The sequence below is a fragment of the Protopterus annectens genome, chromosome 12.part0 (genome assembly GCF_019279795.1).
Source record: "Protopterus annectens isolate FY-2018-M chromosome 12.part0, PAN1.0, whole genome shotgun sequence".
Lineage (NCBI taxonomy): Eukaryota > Metazoa > Chordata > Ceratodontiformes > Protopteridae > Protopterus > Protopterus annectens.
The window spans coordinates 210,687,821-210,714,778 of NC_056746.1; the positions used below are offsets into that span (position 1 = coordinate 210,687,821).

Here is a 26,958-nt window from a genome sequence, read left to right on the forward strand (position 1 = left end):
ATGTATTATAGTCCTGTATATACCCTCAAGTAACAACATACCCTTGCTAGAGGAAATTCTCAAATGGATTTCCAGCAATATCAGTAATGAAGCCATTATCCTTGGTGACATAAATATTAACTGGCTAGATCTTCGCCCTAACTCTCCATCTTTAAACATCAGTCTATTCAACTTCACTCAACTTATTGCATCCTGAATCAGACCTAATAAAAACAATAGCTGTGGCTCCATCTTAGATTGGATTTTAGTCAACGACCCTAACAAAATGTCTTCAGTTAGTAGTCTCCCTAACACTCTTAGTGACCACCTTCCTGTCTTTGCTCACTGCACTGTTCCCTCATATCAAAAGTCACACCAGTACAAAATAATAAGGAACCTAACTCATTTCAACCCAGTGAACTTCATAGATACTCTAAAAAAGATTAACTGGTGCATGCTAAAACCTCTCCCTCTAGATGAGGCAGTGGACTACTTCAGTTCTATGTTTCTTAATATTCTAAACAATCTTGCTCCTCTTCGTCTAAAAAATCAAGGTGCTGGAAACAATGGTTAGCTAACAAAAACTCTTCAACTTACTGACATTCAGTCAACTTCAAAACCAGGTAAAAAGACTAGTCAGCACAGATAAGTAAAATCACTACCTGAATTTTCATAATGAATTTAAATTGAACCCAAAGTAATTCTGGAATTCTATGACATCCTTATTAAATCCAGGTACAAAGAGGAACCCATGCCGTCACCCTTACAAAACTCCGCTAGAAATAGCCACCCTCTTCAACACTCACTTTATTAATGCTATAGCACACACATCACTGCTTCCTTTCCCCAATCTCGTTACTCCACAAACCCTGCTACTCCTTCCAAAATATCCAGTTATACTATATCCAACATATCCTCCCACTCTAGGCCTACATTTACTTTTAGGCCCATTCCAACCACTACACTAAATAGACTACTTCTTAAGCTCAAACCTTGCACTAATGCTCCTGACAATCTACCTACACAATTCTTAAAGTTAGCAGCCAAAACCATTTCCTACCTTATAGGCATTATTCTAAAGAGATCTATCCAAGAATGTTATGTTACTAAAATCTGGAAAAAAGCTTATATTCTTCCTCTTCAAATAGGAGGAAATAATTCTGATATCTCAAACTTCAGACCAATTTCCATTCTCTCTCCAGTCTCTAAGCTCTTGGAGAAATGCATTCACACTCAAATTTTACACTTTCTTCTTCAAAACCAAATTTTGTCTCTCACACAGCATGGCTTTAGACCAGGTCACAGTACTACAACCGCCTTCATATCCTTCAAGGACACACTCAACAGAGCCTGTGACTCTGGCAAATTTGTCTCCTCTCTATTCCTAGACCTTTTAAAAGCTTTTGATACCATCTCTCACCCCCCACTTCTGGCCCTGCTCTCTAAAACTGGCCTTTCTCTCTCCTCTCTTAACTGGTTTTCAAGTTATTTAACTGAAAAACAGCAGGCTGTCAAATGGCAGGATTTCTTCTCCCCATATCTCAATACCTCTACTGGAGTTCCCCAAGGTTCATTACTAGGACCCCTGTTATTCAGCATTTTTATCAAGATTTTTCACTCCTCTTTAGATCATGTCTTACTTATCCAATATGCAGATGACCCAACAATAATATGCACCTCCAATTCCATAACTAATCTATAACAACAAACTCAGTCAGCATTCACCACTACTGAGACATGGATGTATAACAATCACCTTTCCCTCAACCCTACCAAAATCAAACTGATGCTCTTCATGCCCAAAGACATTATCACCTTTAACAAAACCCAGTTCACTAAACTGTTACAAAGTAACACAGTGATTGAGGTTGTTACTCAGACAAAACTACTAGGAGTGTTCATAGATAAACACCTAAAATTCGACATACACATACACCATATCATCAGCAAGACCCACCAAAAGCTTGGGATCCTCTACACACACAGGCTTATTTAGCCCCTCTACTAAATAAGTTCCTGCTACCTCTTACCTACTACCTTCCCTACTTTATGGCGCACCCTTACCAAGCTCTCATACTCCCTAAAAGCCAAACTCGAAAGTTGCTATAACAAAGGAGCAAAATTTGCCTCTAATAGCAAACACTTTACCCACCAGTGTACTGCTCTTTACTCAGCTGGCTTGAACTGCATCACTACCTCACCTACTTATAATTGACAACAGTTCACAAAATAATCTACAAACCATTAGACTGCCCCGCTCTTATCCAGATATTCAGTGCTACCAACCAAATAGGGCTCTAAGATCCAAGAATTAGCACCTTTTGCTGGTACAAAAAACAATCCTCTGCTGGTCAGCTTCTATACTCATGTTCAATAGCCAAGGCTTGAAATGCCCTACCTTTCTCCATTAGATCTACTAAAAATCTGGACACTCAAAATCTTCCTAAAAAATGTTTTATCTTCTAACTGGAATTGCACCTGCACCTTGTCTCCTTCCCTCAAATCCCAGTCAGCCTCTACTTAATGCAGACATTAATATTTGCCACGTAATATATTTTAATTCCAGGTATAATGCCTTGCTACTTTATGCTGTCAGAGATTTTTACTAATGCCAGATGTATGCCTCACTATTATCTACTGTTAGAAATATTTATGCAGTATGTGAAATTGTGTTATTCTGTAATCAGTTTCATCTCTCAGAAACTGTATGTGATTATGTTGAGTGGTGTCTCATTTTGTTAGCAATTCATCAACACCACCACTGTTAAAATGCTTCACTTGGCTATATATAACCCTGTAATTAACTCACTCCAACTGTTTTCTCTGTTATACTTCGCAGTATATATACTCTTGCAATGTACTCAAACCAAACACATTTGCTTCATGTTATGCTGTTGTTATGCACCCAATGTATATCTTGTTTTCTTGTTACTTGTGGAGCTTTTCTCCCAGGGCCGCCACTGAAAATAGGCTCTTTGGCCCAGTGGTAAATAAATGCAAATAAATAAATAAATAAATAAATCCATCATCTTGCTAGAATAGATTCTGAAGGATATGCAGATATCAGTAAAAATAGTGTAATACGTAGAGAGTAGTGAGAAAGCTCGGAAATTGGAAAAAAAGAACCTTGTTATACACATCCTTTACACACTTTTTAAAAACTATAATAGAACTCAGATAAGTCCCTAATCAAGCTAATACTAAATAAAACTGCTCATTGCTGTGTTCATATTTCAGTGCTCCCAAACAGTATATATCATTGTCTGGATCTCCCAAAATTGTCATTGAAACAATTATGGCACCGCCTCAGCCTGCTATATATATCAGCCCATCTCAGAAACCATGTAAACAACCATTCATATAATCTTAGCAGGAATAAGCATGACTGTTGTTTTACCATGAAACTAATGATGCTCATGCTGTAGCCTATTTCTTGGATTAATTTTAATCTGCCCAATATTTAGCTTTCCTTACAAATCACTGACACCTTAGGAATAACCACCCATATTCACTGTGGACACTGTATATGAAAAGGGTTAGGTCAGCAAACATGTATTCAGATAATGCAACACTTAAAAGGAAGACTGTGGTGTTAGGAATGTACATTTATATAGAGACATATCCCTTAACTGTCCCTGATTTTGACTCAAATTTTAGCTCTGTCAGTCTTAATCCCTCCTAAAACTGATGACTTTTGGGGAAAAAGTGGTGAACTGTACTTAATAAATAATGACAATAATTAGAGTTACACACTTCTTTTACTTCAGAAAATGTATGTTAATTCAGATTCTTTTATTTTGGCAATGTCTCAAGTTAATAGTGTTAATATTTTGAAAGTGTGCCTGATTGTCCCTGGTTATTTCTTGATGTGCCCTTGATTCTGTTGAGATTTGTCCCTGACTGGTTGAGAGCTGCCCTGTATTGGTCCCACAAACCAGTGCCTCACCCTCCTCAGTTTGGACTTTTGCAAAACTTGCAAGATGCTTTCTGCAGTCCTGCAGACAGTACCCAATCTGTGCAACCCACAAACTCTTCAAATGAAGAGCAAAAAAACAACCAGTTGGCCAAATACAAAAAACACACCCTTCTCAATGCCCCAGCCCTTCAGGTCCTGTTTCTGTGCCCTGCCCCAACCATCCTTCTTTACATTACAGTAAAACAATAAATAAATCAATAAATAAAATAAAAAATAATAAAACAAGAATTTTCTCTTTTAAACTGTAGCAAACTGCCTGCTACAAAATTGTTACAGTTTATAGCCTACAGCACTCAGGTTTTAGTTAAAAAAAGGAAAAAAAAAAACGTTTTTGTTTGTTTTTACATTTAAACTGTGGTAAACTGCTTGCTACAAATTTAGCAAGCGGTTGCTACAGTTTATACCCTGTACAGAGCATGAGGGCACATGGGATTTATTTAAAAAATATATATTTTCTTTTAAACTGTAGCAAACTGCTTACTAGAAATGTAGGAAGCAGGTGCTACAGTTTAAATCCTGTGCAGAGTGCTACAGCGCTCAGATTTTAGTTAAAAAAAAAAAAGATTTTTTTTTTTACATTGAAACTGTAGCAAACTGCTTGCTACAGTTAGACCACACACAGAGGACTACAGAAATCAGGCTTGACTTCAAATGCAATACTGGTATTGCATTAAGATTGTGATTGGGATGATAGATGGCCGATCGGATTTCTCCCCTTTCAGCCCACCCTAGCTATGCTACTGGGGTCTGCAGAGCATTGAATGTTTGAGACATAGATGCCAAGAAATTCACCTCAAGAATTAAGCTTGAGAGGCAAATCTTGGCATCCATGTCGAGAACACAGCTGGTTATGGTCAGAGACATGATAATCATTCTTACTAATGCATGAAGCGTTACCTGCTCCGTGTATTACAAGTTTCAGAAAAAAATACAGGGGGTAAAAGTGTTTTACTGGCTTTCAAGCCTTTGAAAGCTGATAAAACACTCTGGCACTGTCAGAGAGACAGCAGGCAGAAACACTAAGCTACTGTAAATATTGTACTTTACACTCTGCTTATTTACCATAATGCACATACACAGTTTTTCTCTGTAACTAATCTTAACTGCTCTATTATTGCTTACCTTTCTCCCTGTTTTGTTTGTGAAATGATTTGTATTTTACCTAGGCTGAGCCAGAAACTGGTCAGTAGTGATCAGCGCACTATCTCAGTAAACAAATAGAAATAAAATAAAAATGTATTTATTTATTTGTTTTACATTTGTTAACCAGAAGAGTCTGACTGGATATTGGTCCATTTTCAGTGGAAGCCTGGGGAGGAAAGGTCCAGAAATATATACAAACAGAATAATTTTGTCAATTATATACTTTTGTACAAGAACTCATGCATACAGATATGTCAAAATGGGTCCACTTTGTAATTTTGAAATACTGAAATCTCAAATTTCAGTATTCTGAAATCACAAAGCCGAAAACCCAACCACAACTCACAAACTCGAAAAACACACAACCGCGAAATTCAAAATCCCGTACAGACACTGCACATACAGTATGCACATAAACATACACAAAACTCCCCCTCACAATCAAACAAACTAATCTATGCTACATATAAGCAGGGGGCAAGCCCCCCTGAACCCACCATGTGGGGGGCTGTGCCCCCCACCACCCTACTTATATATTCTAACTCCGAGATTGCACAAACAGTAACACAAACAAAACTCACACACACACACATCTTACAGTCTCTCAAACACACACATAGCCGTCACAACACACTTACACGCACTAAACCCTGAACCAACCTACTTACACACACATACTTACCAAAATTAAGCTCAAACATTCACATTCTGTACCACTGGAAGCAGAAATTCAAAATATCCGTGCTTTGGTATTTTGAATTTCATGCTTATGCCGGTTTCGGAAATGTGAATATTCCGCTTTGTGATTTTGGAATACCGAAATTCGAGATTTCAGTATTTCGAAATTACAAAGTGGACCTGTCAGAATATATCATAAAAACTTACAATTACAATCTTTTATGTGAGAATCCATTCATTTTAGTTGTACACAATTGTGTTAGTTGTCATATAGTTCAGTAGTACATTCCAATATAATTAATCTTATGAAACAGCTGAAGTATCAGAGTTATGGTAATGATAGTTCTGACATGAAGCCAAGGTTTTCAGTGTTACATAACAGATTGAGAAGGGGTTAGTCACAGTTTGTATAAAAGCTGTTAGCCACTTTGTTCTACCACAGTTTTTGTTAATAAGTGTGACAGAATGAAGTCTAACAACTTTTAAAATCTGTTTTATTTTCTGCCACTGATGTTTGCTGGCTGACAATGTCCCTAGCATGAGACACAATTGTGACAGAGCTTATGGATGCTTAACCAACTTTTGTCAAGCACCCCTAAATGCTGTGATGATTGGGTTTCATGCTAGGAAGCACTTAAAATGCTATCTCTTTCCATGTCAAAGTATAATCTCTGTACAGCAAGCATGCACTGCAACACTTACTAGTTTTTTAACAATACTTTTGCAAATACAACTGGCTCACCAAAATCAGAAATAAACAAGCAGGGTTTTATCATGGATGGTCATGACCTGGTAATTAAGAAGTCTGTGATTTAGAAGACTAAGATTTCTGATCTTACTAAATAAAAACAAAATCACTGGGTCCTATCTATCTGGTGCTGCAAATAGGTAATGAGACAAACTGAATTAAAAACAAGATAGGGTTACATAGGGAAATATGAATTCATCATCACCCATGTATATATCTATATATATATATATATATATATATATATATATATATATATATATATATATATGTGTGTGTGTGTGTGTGTGTGTGTGTGTGTGTGTGTGTGTGGTAAATATGAAAGGATTTTATTCTGCTAGAAATGAAACAGCAGTTGGTTCCATTGTCTAATGTTCTTGCTGAGACTAATATCAAGAATGCACACCCTCAATAAAATACGTCCTATGACAGGCATAACTTTAAGAACTGTGCTTAATAGGGCATGTACTCTCTTCATAAAAGAATTGTGTCATACTGACTTTGGAATCTCATTGTCAGCATGATTAACATAAGATATCTGTCAACATAAAATAGGTCAGGGAGATGAAAATGTCTTTAATTAGTGTCTAGAATTTGAATAGTGTAGTTGTTAACTTACTGCAAAAGCGCTATCATGCTTGATAGGGATTGCAATGTCTATTGTCATGGTGATCTAGTCAGATGAAATTACAAGTATTCTACAAATAAATTCATGCAATACTTCCAATTATGTTAGAAACAATGGTAGGGGCAGAAAAGTTTATACTTGTATTAACAACTGTTTACTATCATATTCTAAATCTATTACAAGAAAATGTAGAGATAATACATATAAAATTAACAGAGATGTCAGGTAGTAACTTCAATGACTGTTACTGTCTCTTTCTCTGTCAATCTGAGCACACAAGGAATTCCTGATAAATATTAATAATCTAATTGCATTTTGCTTTAACGTCATCTTTGGGGATTGCATTTATGTGGAAATCCTACAACTCAAGAAACATGAATATATGGATATTACTGGGCTTTATTAACAATAATAAGCTCAACTGCGGTGGTGGTGCTGTGGTAGCATTGTCGCCTCACAGTAAGACATTGTCCTGTTCGATTCTCAGCTAAAGCGTCTTCTGTGTGGAGACAAGCGTGAATGGGCATACCTTCGTTGAAGGTTGTGCGTCAGAGCTGGCAACTCGGCATGTAAAAATCTACTGCCAATCATTAGTGGACCGGAGTTCCACTGTGGCGACCCCTAACCAGGAAAAACTGAAAGACTGGGCTTTATTAACAATAATAAGCTCAAGGAGAAGTTCAGCACTTACACCACATGGACTACACAGCCCTCCAGAACACACACCAGCACTGCCTTCCCATAAAAACACAAACCACACACCCACCTTCGCAGAGGCTGTCAATAAAAATCTACACAAACAGCAGAGACCTCCAAAGCAGAAATGCACTCGACCACCACAACACAACACAACACTAATCAAGAGACACATAACTCTCCTAAGCAGTGTGCCACTCAACCAAAGGCCCTAAGGCAAAGCAGCATGCCCAACACACTAGTCATAGGTGACTTGATAGTGAGGCACACTGATGTCCCACTCACTAGGCTGAATAAGGAAAAAGTAACAGTCAGCTGCCTGTCAGGTTCCAGGATCCTTCACATAACGCACGCACTCAGGTTCCTCAACAACAGGTACAAATATGACTCTGTCATTGTACATGTGGGTGTGAATGACCTGAGATGTACCTCCCTGGAGCTCTCAGATTATGTAGCCAAGAAGCGTATGACCCTAGCCTTGAGCAGCCCCCTACCATCACCCAGAATGATACCACAGTACAAGCAGAAAATGATTGATTTCAACAATTTGCTAAGTTTCTGGTGTCATTCTAAGGGGATTCAGTATCTGTCTGCCTGGGATGAAATGATTAACAGACCTAGATGCTTTGCCAGAGATAGCCTGCATCTGTCACCCTTGGGCTTCCAAATACTGCCAAGGCTCTTGCCACCCCTATAGTGCCTTTTTTAGGTGGTGTTCCAAAGACCAAATTACCACTGTAACAGTTACAAACAAATGCAATCTGAGGGTCATGCTGCTCAACGCTAGAAGTCTAAATCTCAAAATGCACTCACTCGAATCACTCCTTAAAATGGAGAACATTGACATTTGTGCTGTAACAGAGACCTGGTTCAAGGCAGTAGATAGCACCCCTGCACTACCAGGCTATAACTCATTCCATACCTTTCGGCCCCAGAACTTGGACCAAAGCTCCAAAGGCAGTGGTGTTTCCATATTCATAAAGGATGGATATGCACACCTCCAGACTGGTAGCCCAATATAAGGCATCAGAGATACTTCAGGTGCAGCTAACATTGAGTAAGACAGCGATTCAGGTTGTAGCCTGCTATAGGTCCCCAACCATAACCCAAGACTCACACTCCACGTTCCTAAGGACCCTGGAGAATATTAGGGTCCAACCTAACACTCTCATACTGGGTGACTTCAACTACCCCTCCATTAACTGGGAAAACTACTCATGTACCAATACACTTGCCCAACATTTCCTGGAATTCATTAATTCCAATGCCCTGGACCAGCTAATTCTTACTCCCACTAGAGGTAGCAACATCCTTGACCTGGTCATTACTAACATGGGTGACCGTTGCTCTGTACCAATAGTCAGCTCCTCCCTGGTTAGATCCGACAACAAACTAATCACCTTGGAAATCCACATCCCTCCCACCCCCTGCAAAGGTAACCACCATGAAAATCTTCTCCAAAGCTAACGTTGGGCTCCTAAAAACTGAGGTGGCTAACTTCATGGCACCCATGCAATTGGAGAACAGCTGTATGACCGCTGGATCCTACACTAATGCTCTGTATGAACACATACACAAAGGCATGGATCTCGCCATACCCAATAGAACCAAGATGCTTTCCTCCAAAAAAAGGAAGCCAATCTGGTGGTCCCCTGCCATAAACAAATTCTATAACAAAAGGAGGAAACTGATGAGAAACAGGGTGAAGTCCCAAGACTGGATAAACTCCCTTATCAGCATCAACAAAAAGTTGAGATCCCTCATCAAATCCTCTAAAGCTAGCTATGAAAACAGAATTGCAGCAGATAGTAAAGACAACCACAAGGCCTTCTGTAGTTATGTAAAGAATCTCCACAGCAATACTCACATTTGCTCAGAGCTGTTGCACAATGGCACCTCCTATATCAAGCCAACAGATATTGCCAATATACTGGCTGGCATATTCAGTGCCAACGTTACCCATCTCTCCCCCACCAAAGGACCAATCACAATACCAGTAGAGTGCCAGGTACCCAGTATTACTGTTGCACAGGTTAAAACAGCACTGTCCAAGGCCAAGAATACAGCTTCTATGGGACCTGACAATATCCCTGGCTGTGTTCTACATGAACTACAGAGTGAACTGGCACCTCACTTGTGTGCCCTGTTCAATCAGAGCCTCACCTCAGGCTTTGTCCCTACCGAATGGCACACTGCTACAGTCATCCCTCTCCACAAAGCAGGAGCGACTACAGACCCCAGGAACTATCATCCCATTAGCCTGACAAGTCTGATATGCAAAGCTATGGAACGTATCATCATGGACCTAATAAACAAAGATATAGGGAACCTTCAAACTCTGGATCCCAAACAGTTTCATTTTGTGAAGGGTAGATCATGCCTGCTTAACCTGGCTGACTTCTTTGAGTCAGTCACCAGAGCTGTGAATGAAGGCAAGGTGGTTCCTACAACCTACATTGATCTGGCTAAGGCCTTTGATACCATTCCCCACTCAGGAATCATAGAAAAACTCACTAAGCTAGGCATCAACCCCTATATCAATAGGTGGGTTGCAAACTGGCTCACAGATACAATCCAGTGTGAAAGCAGCTGACTGTTGGCCAGTCATGAGTCCCACAGGGTTCAGTCCTGGGATCTTTCCCGTTTGGTATGTACTTCTCTGAAGTCCAGGCCAACACGAAGGGACTCTGGCAGACAAAGGTCACAGATGATTGCAAGGTGGGAGCCATAACTGACTCCCCAAGTTATGTTGATATCCTACAGAAAGGCCTCATTGAGACCAATGACTGGTGTCAGAACCATGGCCTTAAGCTCAATGCCAAAAAATGTGTCGTCATCCCCTTTTTGGGAAAAACCCAGTTCCTATGAATTACCACATCAATGGTAGTCCACTGAACACAGAAGGCATCATAACAGATCTGGGAACACAGGTTGACAGCAACCTCTCTTTTGACCATCACATTGCCACTGTGGTCAGAAAGTCCTTCTATGTGGCATATCTCATTACTAAGGGTTTTGCATCCAGGAAGAAAGAGGTCATTGTCTCCCTCTACTCTTCCATCATTAGGCCAGTCATCGAGTACAATGTCCCATTTAGCCTGCACCTCACTAGACACCTACAACAACTGGAGAGGCCACAAAAATACTTCACAAAAAGAATCTTAGGTGTTAAACACTAGTCCTATATGCCTGGATAGACTCAAAAAAATTCCAACTATTCTCTGACTCATATCGCCTACTTAGAGGCAACCTCTTCTTGACTTACAAAGCCATGTCTGACCCAGCTCTGTTAGAAATGCTACATCTAAAGAAATCCCAATCCCGCCACAGTACATGCTCCAGAGACCTTAGCCTCATTACCACAATCAACAGAACAAGCTGGAGAGACAGGTTCATAACCCAGAGACTGCCCATGCTTTGGAACAGACTTCCCATACATGTCAAGCAAAGCACCTCAGTGGCCCTCTTCAAGAGAAATCTTGATGAATAGATGGGAATTAGAAAATTCACCCCGGGGATCACTCCAGTGGCTGTTCTTGACAGAGGCACTGGGAACTAAGGTCGGGTGGCATGATGCCAGTGTAATCCTATGGGCTAGGCTTGTAATGGCTACAGGGCCATTAGCCTAGTATACACCTATGAACCTATGAACCTATAATAACTGTAAGACTAAACAACTTACTTTACTTAGTATTGACAAACCTGTCCAATCAAAGAAGTTAGCCTGAGCTTCTCATTTGTGCTTCTGACCAATCTTTCTCTCTCTCTCTCTCTCTCTATATATATATATATATATATATATATATATATATATATATATATACCATATTTAAATCATGGTGTTTTTAGACCTTATTCTAATCACTTAGCAATTCAACATATGGGAAGTTTAGAAAATTGGATTGATGAAGTGGAATGAATGAAATGTGTAAAGACTGGGCACAATAACAGATTCTGATATGGTTAATGACTCTGTTACTAAATATGTTCTGGTACAGATAAAACAACCAGGAAGTAACACATTAAACAATCTGTGATGGCAGAATTAGAACAAAACTGTATAAGAGAAATAAAGGCAGCATCAAACATTTAAATTGTTCCTGATGAATGAAAATTAACAGTGATTAAAGGAGATGCAGTCCAAATTGTGAAAGCTACATTAACAATCAAAAGTTAGAACTGAAGAAAACTTGCTAAAACCATCTCTAATTCTTTGTATAACTATGTAAACAAAACACACAAAGCATGAATGCAACAGGGACAATGGCAGATGCATCAGAAGTGTTTTCTAACTAACAATATAGGACATATTTATTTTCATTAAATTGCAGATGTGGGAAACTTTTTCCAATAACTCTGGTTCTCATTTTCAAATGATTATAGTCAGTATTCATATAGATAGAGTAGCATAGTTGACAACAGAATAGATTGTAGAGGTTCTTACAAAAAATGCATTGTGTTAACTCTTTAGAACTCATTACATCCCTGAGGCATTCCTTTTGGATAACTAAACACAGCATCATAGGCTTAATGTTATTATTATAACAAAGCTTATTTTCAACGGTGGCATACAGACAGATACAGAAATAGGCAATGACTGTCCATAACCACAAAGGAGGACCAAAGCTGAATCTTGAAACTTTCACTATAAAAAGAATACTCTTCATCTGAATTTTATTTAAAAGACACCTGAAATATAAGGGCATTTTAATTAAAAGTGGGGGAGAAAAACCTTCCCATAAGTTACATAAGCATGATAAGGTGTAAGGAGTCAAACTAGAACTTGAGCTGCAGCTGCCATATTGGTTCATGTGTTTATTTGTTCACTCATTCAGTTATTCATTCATTCTTTCTCCCTTTATCCACTTAATACAATGCAGAGTAACAGGAGAACATAGAATGCCACTCGGGTGACTTGTAGGACAGCAGTGCCTGGCATATCATATGCTGCACTATTGATTTCACCTTATGCTATTTGCTGTGGACACTGAATTGTCCTACACTGACATGATCTCATCAGTATGTACCTATAGCAGCATCCAGTGGAGCCAGTAGAGAATATGGTTCAACTGAAACTCACAGCAGTACTATGAGAGTTCCCAGGAACTCTTTTTCTCTGAAGCACATCAGGGACACTGAAACAGAGGCAACAAGTCCTTAAAATTAACAGGGAGTCTGTAGCAGCATCAGGCACACACACTGTTTCCAAGAATCCTACACTGCCCACCCCAGCATGAAGTGGGAGGTGGAATGCTCCTTCCATTTCAGTCAAACGTTAGTAGTCATGACAGGGGTATATTAGCAGGGATGCCATTGAATTGGTCTTGTTTTTTGCTCTATCCACTTAATGGCTTCCTTGTCTAATGCTTTCCTCCAGGTAAGAATTTGGGCAAGAAGAAAGGGGGGAATATTTTATATATATATATATATATATATATATATATATATATATATATATATATATATATCTCATAATCATCTTCAACCCCCTATTATTATTATTTTCTGCATTGGATTGGGCTGTCATGTCAACTTTCATCAACTCTCTGTATTCAAACTCAGTCTTTTGCCTTCTTTGACAATCATGCCTGACTGCAGCAGGTCTTTTTTCACACAATTCATCCACCTCTTTGCTGGATGCCCCTGTTTCCTCTTGCCTTCTTCCTGTCTGTCCCAAATCTTCTTTACCAGATTGCCTTCTGCTTTTCTACACATGTACCCGGAACACCATAACCTGTTCTCTTTGACCATTTCTGCAATTGGAACGATATGTTCTCATTTCTGCATCTGTCCCACGGTGTGTATCCTAACACCTGTCTCATGCATTTCATCTCCGTCACCTCTGGCTTCCTCAGCTGCTCTGCCTTTACTGCCCAGGTTTCTGTACCATACAGCAGTACTGGTCGCACCACTGTCTTGTACTCCTTACTCTTCAGTTTCTTTGATATTCTTCTGTCACATGCTACACCTGATGCTCTGTGTCAGTTGGCTGCAGCACCTCTGATTCTAGCTTTGGCCTCCTCATTCCGACTTCCCTTCTCCTCAACCACCCCTCCCAGATACTTGAGGTTATGAACCTGTTTCATTATTTTCCCTTCTGTCTCATTTCCCATCTTCTTCTAAACTTCACAGTTTCTGCCATTACAACTGTCTCATCAGTACTCAGTGTCATCCCATGCACCTTCAGTTTTGTATTCCATTTCCCTGTCCTTTGCTGAAGGTCTTGCTCAGAGTCTGCCTGTAATGCCACATTGTCTGCATACAGCAACTTTGTTGATCTGTCCCTGGACTTGCTTGCTAATGTAGTCCATCACCAGTAAGAACTGCAGGGGGCTCAGAGCTAAATCCTGGTGCACCCACTCCCACTGGGAACCCTTCTGTGAGGCTTAACACTGTTCATACATGAGACATTCGGTCCTTGTACATAATTTGCATTCATTCTACCAGTGTTTCTGGGGCTTTGAACCACTGCAGGACTGCCTAAATCAACTTTCTTGGGACCATGTCATAATCTTTTTCCAAGTCTAGGAATACTCAGTTGTCCTCTTTTCTCATCTCTTGCTTCTTCTCAAGTATCTGTTTCATTGCAAACATTAGGCCAGCGGTGCTGCATCCTGATCTAAATCCAAAGTGCTCATCTCCCATATTACTTTCTTCTACTCTGCATATTCTTTTATCAGTCACCTCTCTAGAACTTTCATGCAATGTGACAGTAGTTTGATAACTCTGTACTGCTCACAATTGTGGCTGTCCCCCCTTGTTCTTGAACACTGGCACTAGTATGCTCATTCTTCAGTCATCTGGGATATGCCTTTCTCTCCACACTGCTATGGGTGCCCTCAGGAGACATTTCTCCCCCGTCTTACCAAGCATTATTATCATATCTGCTGTGACCTCATCTGAACCCACTGCTTTCTCTGATTTCCTTTTCCTTAGTACTGTTCTTACTTCTCCTATGCTAGGTTCCTCCTCTTCTCTTGGCCTGGGGCACTACAGCTTCTGTAGGGTTTTCATCATTAAGAAGCTGCTGGAAGTACTCCTTCCATCTGCCTGTGATGTCCTCGGACTGGTGAGCAGGCTGCTGCTGGCATGCTTTATGAAGGGTGTCTGACTATTTTCTTTCTCTTTTTACCTTTGCCTTACAACCTGATAGAGCTTATTTTTGCCATCCAGTGAGTTGCTTTCCAGAACTTTGTAGAATGCATCTGATGAGTTCTTCTTTGTTATTGTAACTGCTCTGTTTGTTAGCTAACCAATATTCCTTTCTAGCCTGGTCTGTCTTTTCTATCTCCCATTTTTTCTGCACTTCTTCTTTCTTTTGATTGCCATGTGGACCAATATCCCTTTTCATTGTCTTCAAAATCGTTCTTAAAGGGGCATTGCTACTGAGACTACTGATATGGTACCTAGCCCCAACAAGAAACCTATATTTTACTGTGAGTAAACTGATGCTCTCACCCTTTGGGCCAAGATTATAACTGGATATGAAGCATCTTTTTTGTAAGGCCCTCTTTCTGCTAGCTATTATTCCAGTCAGAAGGATTTCCAAAGTTCAGACCCTGTTGATTTACCCCCTTCCACTTACCTTTTAAAATTACAGGGTTTATTCTGTACAAATCCCTCTTTTATACCAAATGTAGCCACCAAAATAAACCTCAGTCAGGTATCACGCCTACCAGTATTATTTGCTCAGTACTCCAACAAAGGCAAATGTCTATTGTACTGCTCAGTTGAGTTGTATGTAGGCAATTAAGAGTTTATGCAGACAGAACAATACCCATTTGCACAGGTAACCAGCTCTTTGTAGTATTCATGAATGGCAGAGAGGGAAAGAGATATTTTAAATAATTCCTTTCAAAAGTGGCTAAACATTTGATTAATTTTCTCTTAGCAGAAGTACAGTAAAGAAGAACTCATTCTTCCTAAGGTAAGTTACACTAACCTGGTGCCAATATCCATGGAGTATTCCATAACACGTCCTTAGATGACATTTGTCCAGCAGGTAGCAACCTAGTTTTCCTTGTATCTTTTTGGCAAACATTATAAAGTAGGTGTAACCTCCTAATTCAGAACTTTAATTGGGGCCAGTGTGATTCAGAGAAATGTTTCCATGTGGCACCACTTGAGACTCAGCTGTGGACTCCGTCCTACCTGTCCTGAATCTGTGGCATCAGATACAAAATATTTGAATACTTACCACAGCACTAGATTTGTGAGTATAGCTACTGCAGTAGGAGATTTCTGTCTTCCCATCCACATCCCTTACCTTCCCTCTCTCTCTCTAGGCTCTTCATGCCAGTTTACTATCAAAATGCTGAAACATAGTTCTTCAGGTAATCACTTACTCAAACAAAATGTTGGAAATAAAAACTTTGTTCACTTAAAACAATGAAACCAGTAATGTAGATAATTCAAATTCAACATTATCGACATTACCCAACTTACCTTGATGTCCGGGGATCTCCTTCAAATGTTTTGCAGGGGGGCAAGCCCCCCCTGCATCCCCACACCCCCCTGCTAATTATACATTCCAACTCTGAGATCACACTACAGTGAGGAAAAGGGTAAATTTAATGATCCCCACTGTAATGCAATCTCCAATCAAAATGTTGACCTCACAACAGCGAATGCACACTTGCATTTGCTGTTGTGGATTTGAACAGTTCCAGATCGGTGTTACGTGAACTTGAAAATAGCCTTTCTGCACTCCCAGTTCATGTAACTGCCATCCGAAATGTTGATAGCAAACCCTTCATGCCAGGTAAGAACTGGAGAAGAAAAGACAAGATAGATGCTGTGGGTTGGAGGAGAGAGACTAAACAGGCTGGGAACTTTCATTTCTTTTCACTGAATGATGCACTCTTTTATGCTAGTTCTCCATTGATCTACCTTCTTTGGGAGCAAACATGCAGGAAACCTTCAGAAGTTTTGTAAAAAAAAGTCTCAAACTCACCACCTGGTAGCTGATGTAACCACCTCCTCTTCACCCTGTGGGTGTTTTATGCCTCCCTTTGTATATGTGTGTTCCTGTATGCATGTCTATGAGAGTTACTCTTACTGGCTTGGAATGCCAAGTCATGCCCCCCCCCCCGTTCTGCTGCTATTGTTGCAGTTTGAACCATACCTTGCTTGTGAGTAATTTTACTGCCTAAGACCCCCATTTCCCTCTCCTCAGGATGACTATACCAGAGTGAGCTGCTCCCTCCCACTCTCTTCTACTTGGATCTTTCAATGCTCAGAGCATTAGTGAAGCTTGCTTCTTCTGCGTTGTAGTTAGGGCATCATCCCTTTATGTCACAGAGCTGGGGTACTGAGTACACCACTTATCAGGCTTCGGTGAATTCCTCTGTGACAATGTGCACTATAACCAGTAAAAATCCATAGCTCATTAGAAAAAAAAGAGACAGATTTTTACGGTGGCGCAACTACAGGAATCAACTTCCTGTAGTCTTAACAACTTAGTGAATATAAGCTTACATTGTCTGACAACAGTGAAAAAAATGCAATTTACAGAATTAAATATTACTTTCATGACCATTACTAGTCCCAGGTAACTGAAAGGATGGAAAACTCAGACTGTGTTGAACTGTTTTCCCTTTGATAATAAACAACTCATTTCCCTGTTACAACACTTATAATCATGTGACCCTAAAAGATATTAATTCATATGACCAAAGGAGTGCACACATAATGCTTTAATGTATTTATAATGCATAGCAGATTTTGTTTGATGGCAATATTAGAAGCTGTATTGTGGATAATAAAATTGCATGCAGAGTATAATAGTTTTGTTTTCCTATATGTTTAGTCATTTGGTAACATTAATTTACATACTAGTAACTGTTAACCAGTGAGACTTGATTAACTAAGAATTATTTCTGGAATACTTACTTTTTTACATGCTATTATTTTTTTAGGGTGGAAGGAATCATGTATGGTGCATTTAGTTTTACCACTGGTACTGCATCAACTGTTATAATAGAATTCGTGCACTTGATAACTGTTGGATTTTCATTTGCAAGAGATGCTTTGCAATTTTTAAAATGATTATAAAAGGAACCACAATGACTCTACTCTGTAGCACAAGAAAATTCTGAATACTACGAGTTGCACTGTTGCTAATGGCGGAGCTACATTTATAAATCAAAAACCGGGACAGTGCAGAAATTAACATGGAGCGCATTAAAGCCATAAAGGAAAGATATCTGAAAGATATACAAATATGAACTGTAGCAGATTAAGTGGAAATATCAAGAACTACAGAAAAATATGACATACATATCGAAATCCATCATTAAGAATACTCTGCAAAACTTATCTACCACTTCTGTTAATGAGGTTAGCTTCATATTCTGAATTTCTAAAGAGAAATAATTCTCCCTCCACCTGTCTTAAAATTAAACCGTACTAAAGAAATGAACCAGACATGGTAGACCAAAACAAAGAAAATCACTTCAAAAGTATGGCAGAACAGAATACAATTGATTGAATGAGCCAAGTGTTCTAAATATCTTAATCATGACTTTGTCTCCTGCAGAAATCTTTACAATCTGCAAAAGATTTTGGTTTTAACCTTATGAATTATGTAACTGACTTTGACTTGTATGTTAATATTTCTGATTTGGTAGTTGAACTGCTATTTATGCTTTGAGAGGTACATGCCAACTTATTCAATATTACTATTAATTGGCACTGTATTTTGATTTATATGATGCATATTTCAACACTGCACAGCAGTTTTAAGCATTCAGTATTACTATTAATTGACACTGTATTCTGACTTATACAATGTATATTTCACCACTGCATAGCAGTTTTAAGCATTCAGTATTACTATTAATTGAAACTATATTTTGTATTACCGTGGTAATCATGGTAACTTCATTTGGTTATCACTTGCCATTCTGCCTAACTGTTTCATATTACCCACTCACAGTTTCTTCTACTTCCTTTATGACTTTTATCAAAGAAAGCCTACAATGTTTGCAATGTCTTTGATGCATCTAAACAATTAGCAGTACACCAAGAATAACATTTATAGTGAAAGTATTCCTCTACAGGTGAGGTACAACATAACCACAGCTTTCAATAACTGATGATTACAGCTTTGGAGCAAAACATAATAGGAATTTCTTGGTTCTGTGGAACAAGTTTGCTTTAACTTCTTCTTATACCGATACTTGGTGCCATACCTCTCAACCTCTTAGGGCAAGAAATCTGAATGAATCCCAAAGTAATGCGGGGACAAATTGCCCAAAAATAGGCACAGATTTTAAATATTGCTCTTAGAAACTTAAAAAGTTGATAGAATAACAGGATTTGTGTTAACTGTGCATTTTCTGAAGGATATGAAGTCTGAAATTCAAATGTATGTCATCATTTAATGATGTCAATCCTGAGTGATTTGCCAGAAAAAACTCAAATTTTATGTGGAACAGACCAAAAATATGAAGCAAAAATCTTGGTAGTTGAGCGATATGCTTGGGACCATGAAGTAAGGTGTGCTGATATAATGTTGTAGAAGCTGTTGTTTACCAAACCCACAACAACTCTCCCCATTGTAGCCATCCTGCCACTACACTCTCACATTTTAGCAGCCAGACCACCGTACTTCTTTCTCTCCAGTCTTCCCTCAGTACGTCTTGCTATTGCTACTCTCTCTCTCGTATGTGCATACAAACTACCGCTGACTTTATTACTTCCCCTTCAGTATAATAACTCAGTACATATTATCAGCACTCCTTACAGGCAAAGCCTTTTACTCCATCTTGTCTCTACGTCGCTTTCTCCTATTAAGTGTTTTGTTTTTGCTTACTATTCCTCTTCTTGCTCTTCGTATTTATTTATATATTTTCTTCTGCCACTTGCTGCTCTCGACGTTCTGTTGAAGGCTCACAACTCTGCACATGTGCAGGCAGATTGGCTCCATGCTAGCTTGAGTTCAGTATCCACTTCCCTCCTGTTAACCATGACTCCATCACCAAACTTCAAAATATAAAGGCAAGAAACATCTTTCAAATGAATATTGGAAGCTTGAGCAATAATCTCCAACACCTACAAGTCTGGTTTCAATACAACCAGACGTACTTGCCATGTGTGAATACTGGCGGACCTTCACTATCCCAAGCTTTGTACTCATACTTAACTTTGATATTTTCAGAAAAGATCATACTATAGGGAGGGCTGGTACAGTCTTCATATTAGTTAAAAACATCCTTGCCAAACTACGCATGACCAAACCACATTTCCCTTGAAGGGGCGGGGTCAATCATTTTCTGCATGACTAAAATAAAAACCTTAATATAGGCTGCCTCTACCTTCATCAGAAGTCAGTAACTAAGATATAACCATCTATTCTACAATAATTTCAACATTCTTTTGTTCCCACAAGCTAGCTTGAGTATATCATATTATCCATATATTTTTCTCAGTTTATTAACAGCCCAACTAGAACACAACCCAGAACAGGCTCCAAGTTGCTATACACTGGATACTCACAAAACACCCCAACAACTACCTTAAAGTGGCATTGTACCCAATAATCTCAGTCAACACAGTAAACAAAGCTCCCCACACCACTGGAAGCACCATCATGATGAGGAACTGGAGCAAAGTAGCTTCTGAAATTGTCCAGTTTATTTATTTATTTTATTTTACATTTGTTTACTTGGAAAGTCCTACTGGGCAAGATGCCATTTTCAGTGGAGGCCCGGGGAGAAAATCTCAACTATAATACAACTAAAAACACTTATAGCAATAGTTGTTAACTAACAGTAGTAGTTATTAACTGACAACAGAGAAATAAGTCTTGATCAGGGGTAAGGAAAAACAATTTGCAGTCATAGGGAAATTTACATAGTGGAGCAAAATACAGAGAATATGTCAACGTCAAAAAGTCTGTACTAAATACAGAGTTTTATTAGTGAAAAAAATAACATTGTTACTTTTCCAAGAAAAGACACATTTTACTAAACAGTCCATTTGGAAGTACTTCAGACATGAGTAAAGCAGAAAATACCTGGGCTAGTATAGGAGGGAGAGGGAAACAGAAGTGGAAAAAACAGTAAAGTAGAAATACAAGGGCTACGAAAGAGGGAGACAGAAAAGGAAAAACAGACAAAGAAGGCATTGAGTGGATTAGGAGAGGAGGGGGATAGTGTGGAAGAAGACGGTGTAGAAAGATCAAGTATTGAGGGCTCGTCCTGGTGTAGTGCAGGAGCATAGCCAGTTGTTTGTTAAGTGTTCCCTAAGAAGTAACTTGAAATTGGAAGTATTGGAGGTGTTTCAAATGTGTTGAGAAACAGAATTCCAGTTTTTTTGATATCTGGTTAGAGAACAGAGAGTCCCCAAAGCCATTGTTAATCTTAATGACTTTTAGGATGAGTTTGTAACAAGATCTCAGTGTTCTGGAGTTATTGTATTCCTGAATTAGATTGTTGAGTGCAGGGCAGTTGTTAGTTTGTGGCGTATGACATGGGCAATAGTGAGTTGTCTCAGGGATAGTAGATTAGTTAGTTTGATCCAGTTTAGTTCACGAATGGTAGAGCAGTGATGAGATATGTATGTCTGCTCATAGCAAATTAAGCTATTTGATTGTAACATGACAGTAATTTGTTTACTTCAGATTTTCAGAAGTTAGTTAAGATCGGGGAGGTGTAAAGAAAGGTGGAGAGGATGTTGCTTCTGGCTATGGAGATTTGGGTGTTGCAAGTAAGGTAAGGCTTAGTTTTATAGTGTTCCAAGCTTTATATGCACCTTTTTGATGGATAGTGCTATGGGTTTATCAAATTTTAGGCTATCTATTGTTACTGCAAGGAGTTTAGTGTGATCTACAGGTTCAATTTTGGTTTTGTTGGAGGAGCATATGGTGAAAGGGGTGAGGAGGTGATGTGTTTTGATATTGGAGAATAGCATTAGTTTTGTTTTTTAGGGTTGAGTATCAGATGGTAATCTAAGACAGAGTTTTCTATTTTTGTGAGAGATGTTTGGATTCATTCTAGTAGTTGTGGTATGGATGGAGCTGAGCAAATATAGGTAGAATCTGCATATTGTACAACTGTGGTAAGATGGGTGGCTGTCAAAGTTTGTTTGTAAATATGGTGAAAAGTAGAGGGCCAATGAATGAGCCTTGTGATACTCCAGCTGTGACTGCTAGTTGGGTAGAAAATTCATTTTGCCACTTGATTGCTTGTTAAGTAGGTAAGAAACCAAGAAAGAGCTGGGAGAGGTTTAGTGATGATAGTTCTTTGAGTAGTACTGTATCAAATGTCTTAGACATATCAAGAAAGATGGAGGATATGTGATGACTCTTACTTCTGAGTTCATTGATTGTGCTGGTAAAACTTATTAAAGCAGTTCTGGTGCTATACTTGGCTCTAAAGCATTGTTGGTATTGGAAAGCAATTTATTGCTTTCTAAGTAGTCAATAAATTGTGCATGTACACATTTTTCAAGAATGTTCGTAAGAGGTGAGAGTATTGCTATTGGTTGGTAATTTGAGAAATCAGTAGAAATAAGTGCCATCAAGTGATCACTTTTAAATCATATCAATAAACTTGGCCATGCTGTTCAACATTTCAGTATTACTGTGCAAACTACATAGACAATTGTGTACCTATTAGGAGGCATAAGAAAAATACATCACTCAGGTTATTAGACACCACCACAAGAAAACTAATGAAGGCCATATAACTGGACATTATACAAAAAGTTTGGAAACATCCAATATTTGTTACATTATAAATAACATATAAATAAGTGCCAAAAACTACTGTGACTTTCCAAAGAAAAATACTTCCTGTAACTCCATAATAATAACAGAAACAACCCTTCAGCCTTCTAGAGCACTCCTATTAAACTGATGTTCAACTACAAAAAAATTGACACTAACCCACTTCAGTTAGCACACTATAAAGGTACCGTAGCTGCTTTTGCAAACCATTATTGACAGATACTCATCATGTGTTAGTACCTAACTCGACATCTGCCAAATTCACATTTAAGTTTATTACCTTTGGATACTCAAGAAGACTACTGCATAAAATAAAACCATGTGGATTACCTTTCATGGACAACCTCCCTCCAACATTCCTAAAAATGTTTCACCCACCAAATAGTATGAACAGTAACACAGCTTATCAACAGAAGCCAAAAAGAAGAGTCTCACTACAAAAAACAGTGAAAAATCTAAGTCCAAAAACTACAGACCAATATTCATCCTAAGCTTCAATATTCTTGAAAAGGTTATGACCATTCAACTAATTATCTTCCTTCACCAATATTGAAATCATTGAGTCACAACATAGTTTCTGCAAAGATCATAGCACAAAAACAATACTTGCTGACATGCTAAACTTCACTGAAACTGAAGCTGACATGGACAGAATTGCCACTTCATTTTCACAGATTTCTCCAAATCTTTTTTATACAATCAAAACCTTTTATGTTACAGACTTTTAAAACTAAGATTCTCTAATATGGTAAATTTGTTTAATTTCTAACTTGCAGGACGGAGAGCATACCATAATATGGAATAACTATAGTTCCCACTAATTCATTTCTAATATTGGTGTCCCACAGAGATCGCTTCTTGAATCACTACTGTTTTTAATCTTTATCAGGGGTATGTATCTATAAATTAACATCCTTAAACTGGTTCAACGCACTGACAATTTCACAATTTTATGTAGTGAACTTAATATTAATACCACTGTTTACCATATGCAGTCCTCTATCAACACTACTTACCCAGTGAAATTACTCAAAATCATTGACCACACTGTTTCTAACTTTGTCATCTTCTTCCAATATACATATTGAGATGTAACTATCAATAAAATATTTTCATTTTTGGAACATAGCAACACTGTATAGTTCATGAAATACACAAAATTCCAGGCTGCCTCTTCTAAATCAACACTATTGGCTACATCAGAGATTACCTTAGCTGACTTACTATTCATACACAAAATACTTTTGGCTTCTTGGCAGTAATAATTTCAAATTCACTTACTATAACATGATTGCATTTACAGCACAACTCATAGCAGATAATCACATCTGCAATATTTTCAACAAGCTTTTTTTCAGTGACCTTCTCAAGCAAATTAAACTTCAATCTTTGTATTTTTTGCTTATACAATACTATACAACAACACATGCCCAACTCTTAACTTCTTTCCTAAATGATAAAAGACAAACAGAACTCATCAGTCCTCTGACGAAGATCAACATGTGCTCAAAACCTCCTTCATAATCAGCAACAAAGCCCCTTCTACCTTAGTGCTGGAACTCGATACCTGACAAAGCCCCTTCTACCTTAGTGCTGGAAATTGATACCTGACAAAGCCCCTTCTACCTTAGTGCTGGAACTCGTTACCTGACAAAGCCCCTTCTACCTTACTGCTGGAACTCGGTACCTGAAAGTGAGAATAATCTCAGATTGCACAGTAAGAAGATGCTCAGGGAGCACATCTGTAATCCTGCTAAACCCATGAAGTGGGGTATTACTGGATTTAAAGCACTGCCCTGTTAATTCTCACCTACTACCTTACTGCATCCTAACTGCACTATCAAGATTACTAACCTTACTAATACTTTCCCTACCTTTCACTACACATTTTTCATGATTTAATTAACCTAATATTTCCATTACCCTTTTTCCATTTTCCCTCACTACTTTGTCTTTTTCCTGGCAGGAGGTTATGAGTTCTCATTTTTGCTTAAATCTTTCATTGAATGTATGCATATGTGTTGTATTTTGAAATTGTGTTGACTGAATTTTTATATTTTTATATGTTTAATGTATTCGCCAACTGTAACACTTGAAAAATGCACACAAACTGATGGAAAGACAAACAGGAACCAGGATACAATCCACCACAAGTTTATTTAGTGCTTTCGTTTCAGTAAATAAGAAACTTTTTCTGAAGAAGTTTCTCATTTACTGAAACAAAAGCACTAAATAAACTTGTGGTGGATTGTATCCTGGTTCCTGTTTGTCTTTTCATCATGTTTGATGTCTTGTAGTCTCTCATGTGCCAATGCACTAAGTCTCTACTTCTCTATACCATTTATGATATTTCAGTTTGTTTAAATTCTTTTGTACCTTGCTGCTTTTGGGTTCCCTCTGAAAATGGGCTTTAGCCTAGCTACGCTAATCTAAGTAAAATGTAAATAAATTAATAAATATCAAAAATCACCCAGAAGCATGAGCGTGTTTTCTGAAGGGGAGGAAAAAGGTATAAATATTCCATGCCTTTTACAACAGCTACTCTCCTTTGCAAATTCATTGTGTTTTTTTTTTCCAGGCACATTCCTTTTTGTTAACCAGGTTTAAGTAAACTAATGAATCAATAAAAATAAATAAATAAAGTATATATCAGACCATAAAGCCCAAATGAAAAGCACTATGTGTACTTCAGAATGACTCTTCCATTGTCATCAAGCCAGCTAGTGGGAATGCATCAGTCAGGCCACCATATTCATAGATATAGTGTGCAATTCTATACATGGGACTTGTGCATTGAGTGTGCAATTCTATACATGGGACTTGTGCACTGAGTGTGCATTTCTATACATGGGACTTGTGCACTGAGTGTGCATTTCTATACATGGGACTTGTGCAATGAGTGTGCATTTCTATACGTGGGACTTGTGCATTGAGTGTGCATTTCTATTCATGGGACTTGTGCATTGAGTGTGCAATTCTATACATGGGACTTGTGCACTGAGTGTGCATTTCTATACATGGGACTTGTGCACTGAGTGTGCATTTCTATACATGGGACTTGTGCACTAAGCCTTGTTAGTGGGGGGAGGACAGACTCTGACTCGGTTCAGAAACCTGGATTAGACCATAGACAGACTGCATACACAGGGCATCTCAAAGACCTCTGGCAAACGTGCATCATGCATGGAGGATTTTAGAGATCATTTGGATGCGGCTGGTGTATGGTGTGGGGCTGAGGAAATTGCAGTATTCCGCAGCAGCTAACTAAACCATAACAAACTCAGTATTTTTAAATGTTGATTATGTTTACTCTGCCTCCATCTATCGCTGGGCTTCAGAGAAAATATGTGTATCTGAAGACACAGCCCTTTTAATTTAGTAGAATTCCCATTGGCGGTTTAGCCATTGAACAGTTTCACAAGGACATAGGGTCTTCAGAAAACAATAAGCAAATGGGCAGCCCATTTGTTTGCGGTGTGACTAAAGTTAATAGCAAGGAGCATCTGATAGCAGATTCCTAGACAAGAAAAGGAAAACAATAGCAAGGAACTGCTTGAACATTACATGTACTCAGAAAATGCCTAAAGCCTATTGGATGGAGACATACCACAGCTGCAACAAAAGCTTATCAGGAAATATTATTTATTAATTTTGTTTGGGCGCCCATACAGAGGTGGGCTCAAACATGAAATATATACACAACATTATGCTAAGTAGTTCATATAGTTAAAAAGGCTCTGAAAACTGGAAAGGACTGTACAAGCTAAATTAATTCAGGTCGGGATCTGAGGTGGTCAGAAAAAAAAACTAAAATGGTTGCAGGAAAAATCAAAGTGAAATGGTCCAAGATACATTTCATGAAAGAGACATTCTAAAAAGATGGAGGAAGAGGAGTAGTAAAGAACAGGTTCATTGGTTAATACTAAGCTATCAGTGTATAGACTGTTGCAAGGCTAGCAAATAACCAGTGGTCAGAATCAAACCTTGTGCCTTACATCTGTGAGGTAAAGACCTTAACGATTATGCCAAACCCTTCCACCTGAGGTTTTATCACTTCAGCTGGGACTTGAACACACAATCCCTGGCTTCGGAGGCCAATACTTTATCCATTAGGACACTGAGACCTGATGTAATGAAGAAATGTACGCGGTGACAGGGGGAAAATAGTAACTGAGAGAAACGGATAAAGCAAGGTTGCAAGGTCATTTTCAGGTTGTTTGGCAAGATGGGCACACATCTGTAAAGTATATGAAGGGAAAATGTTCTTCTAGGTCACTTCAGTCATCAAGGGGCAATGGAAGATATACAGACAATACAACTAAAAACAGCTAAGGCAGGAAGACCAGTGTTAACTGTATCTGGTGGCTTAAGTTTCATGC

General features: G+C 38.6%; 2 protein-coding genes across 2 annotated transcripts in view; one reads left to right on the top strand and one right to left on the bottom strand.

The window, feature by feature from the left end:
• LOC122816453 (uromodulin-like) overlaps positions 1-25,048 on the top strand; it is a 559,619-nt gene extending 534,571 nt beyond the window's left edge. Inside the window, exon 16 of the mRNA XM_044089260.1 lies at positions 17,766-25,048. Within this exon, the coding sequence (XP_043945195.1) occupies positions 17,766-17,827 (62 nt within the window). The 3' untranslated portion in view covers positions 17,828-25,048. The remainder of the gene's footprint in view (positions 1-17,765) is intronic.
• The window catches only part of LOC122816454 (cytochrome P450 3A9-like), a 473,820-nt gene that overhangs the window by 62,908 nt on the left and 383,954 nt on the right, over positions 1-26,958 (bottom strand). The window lies entirely within an intron of this gene.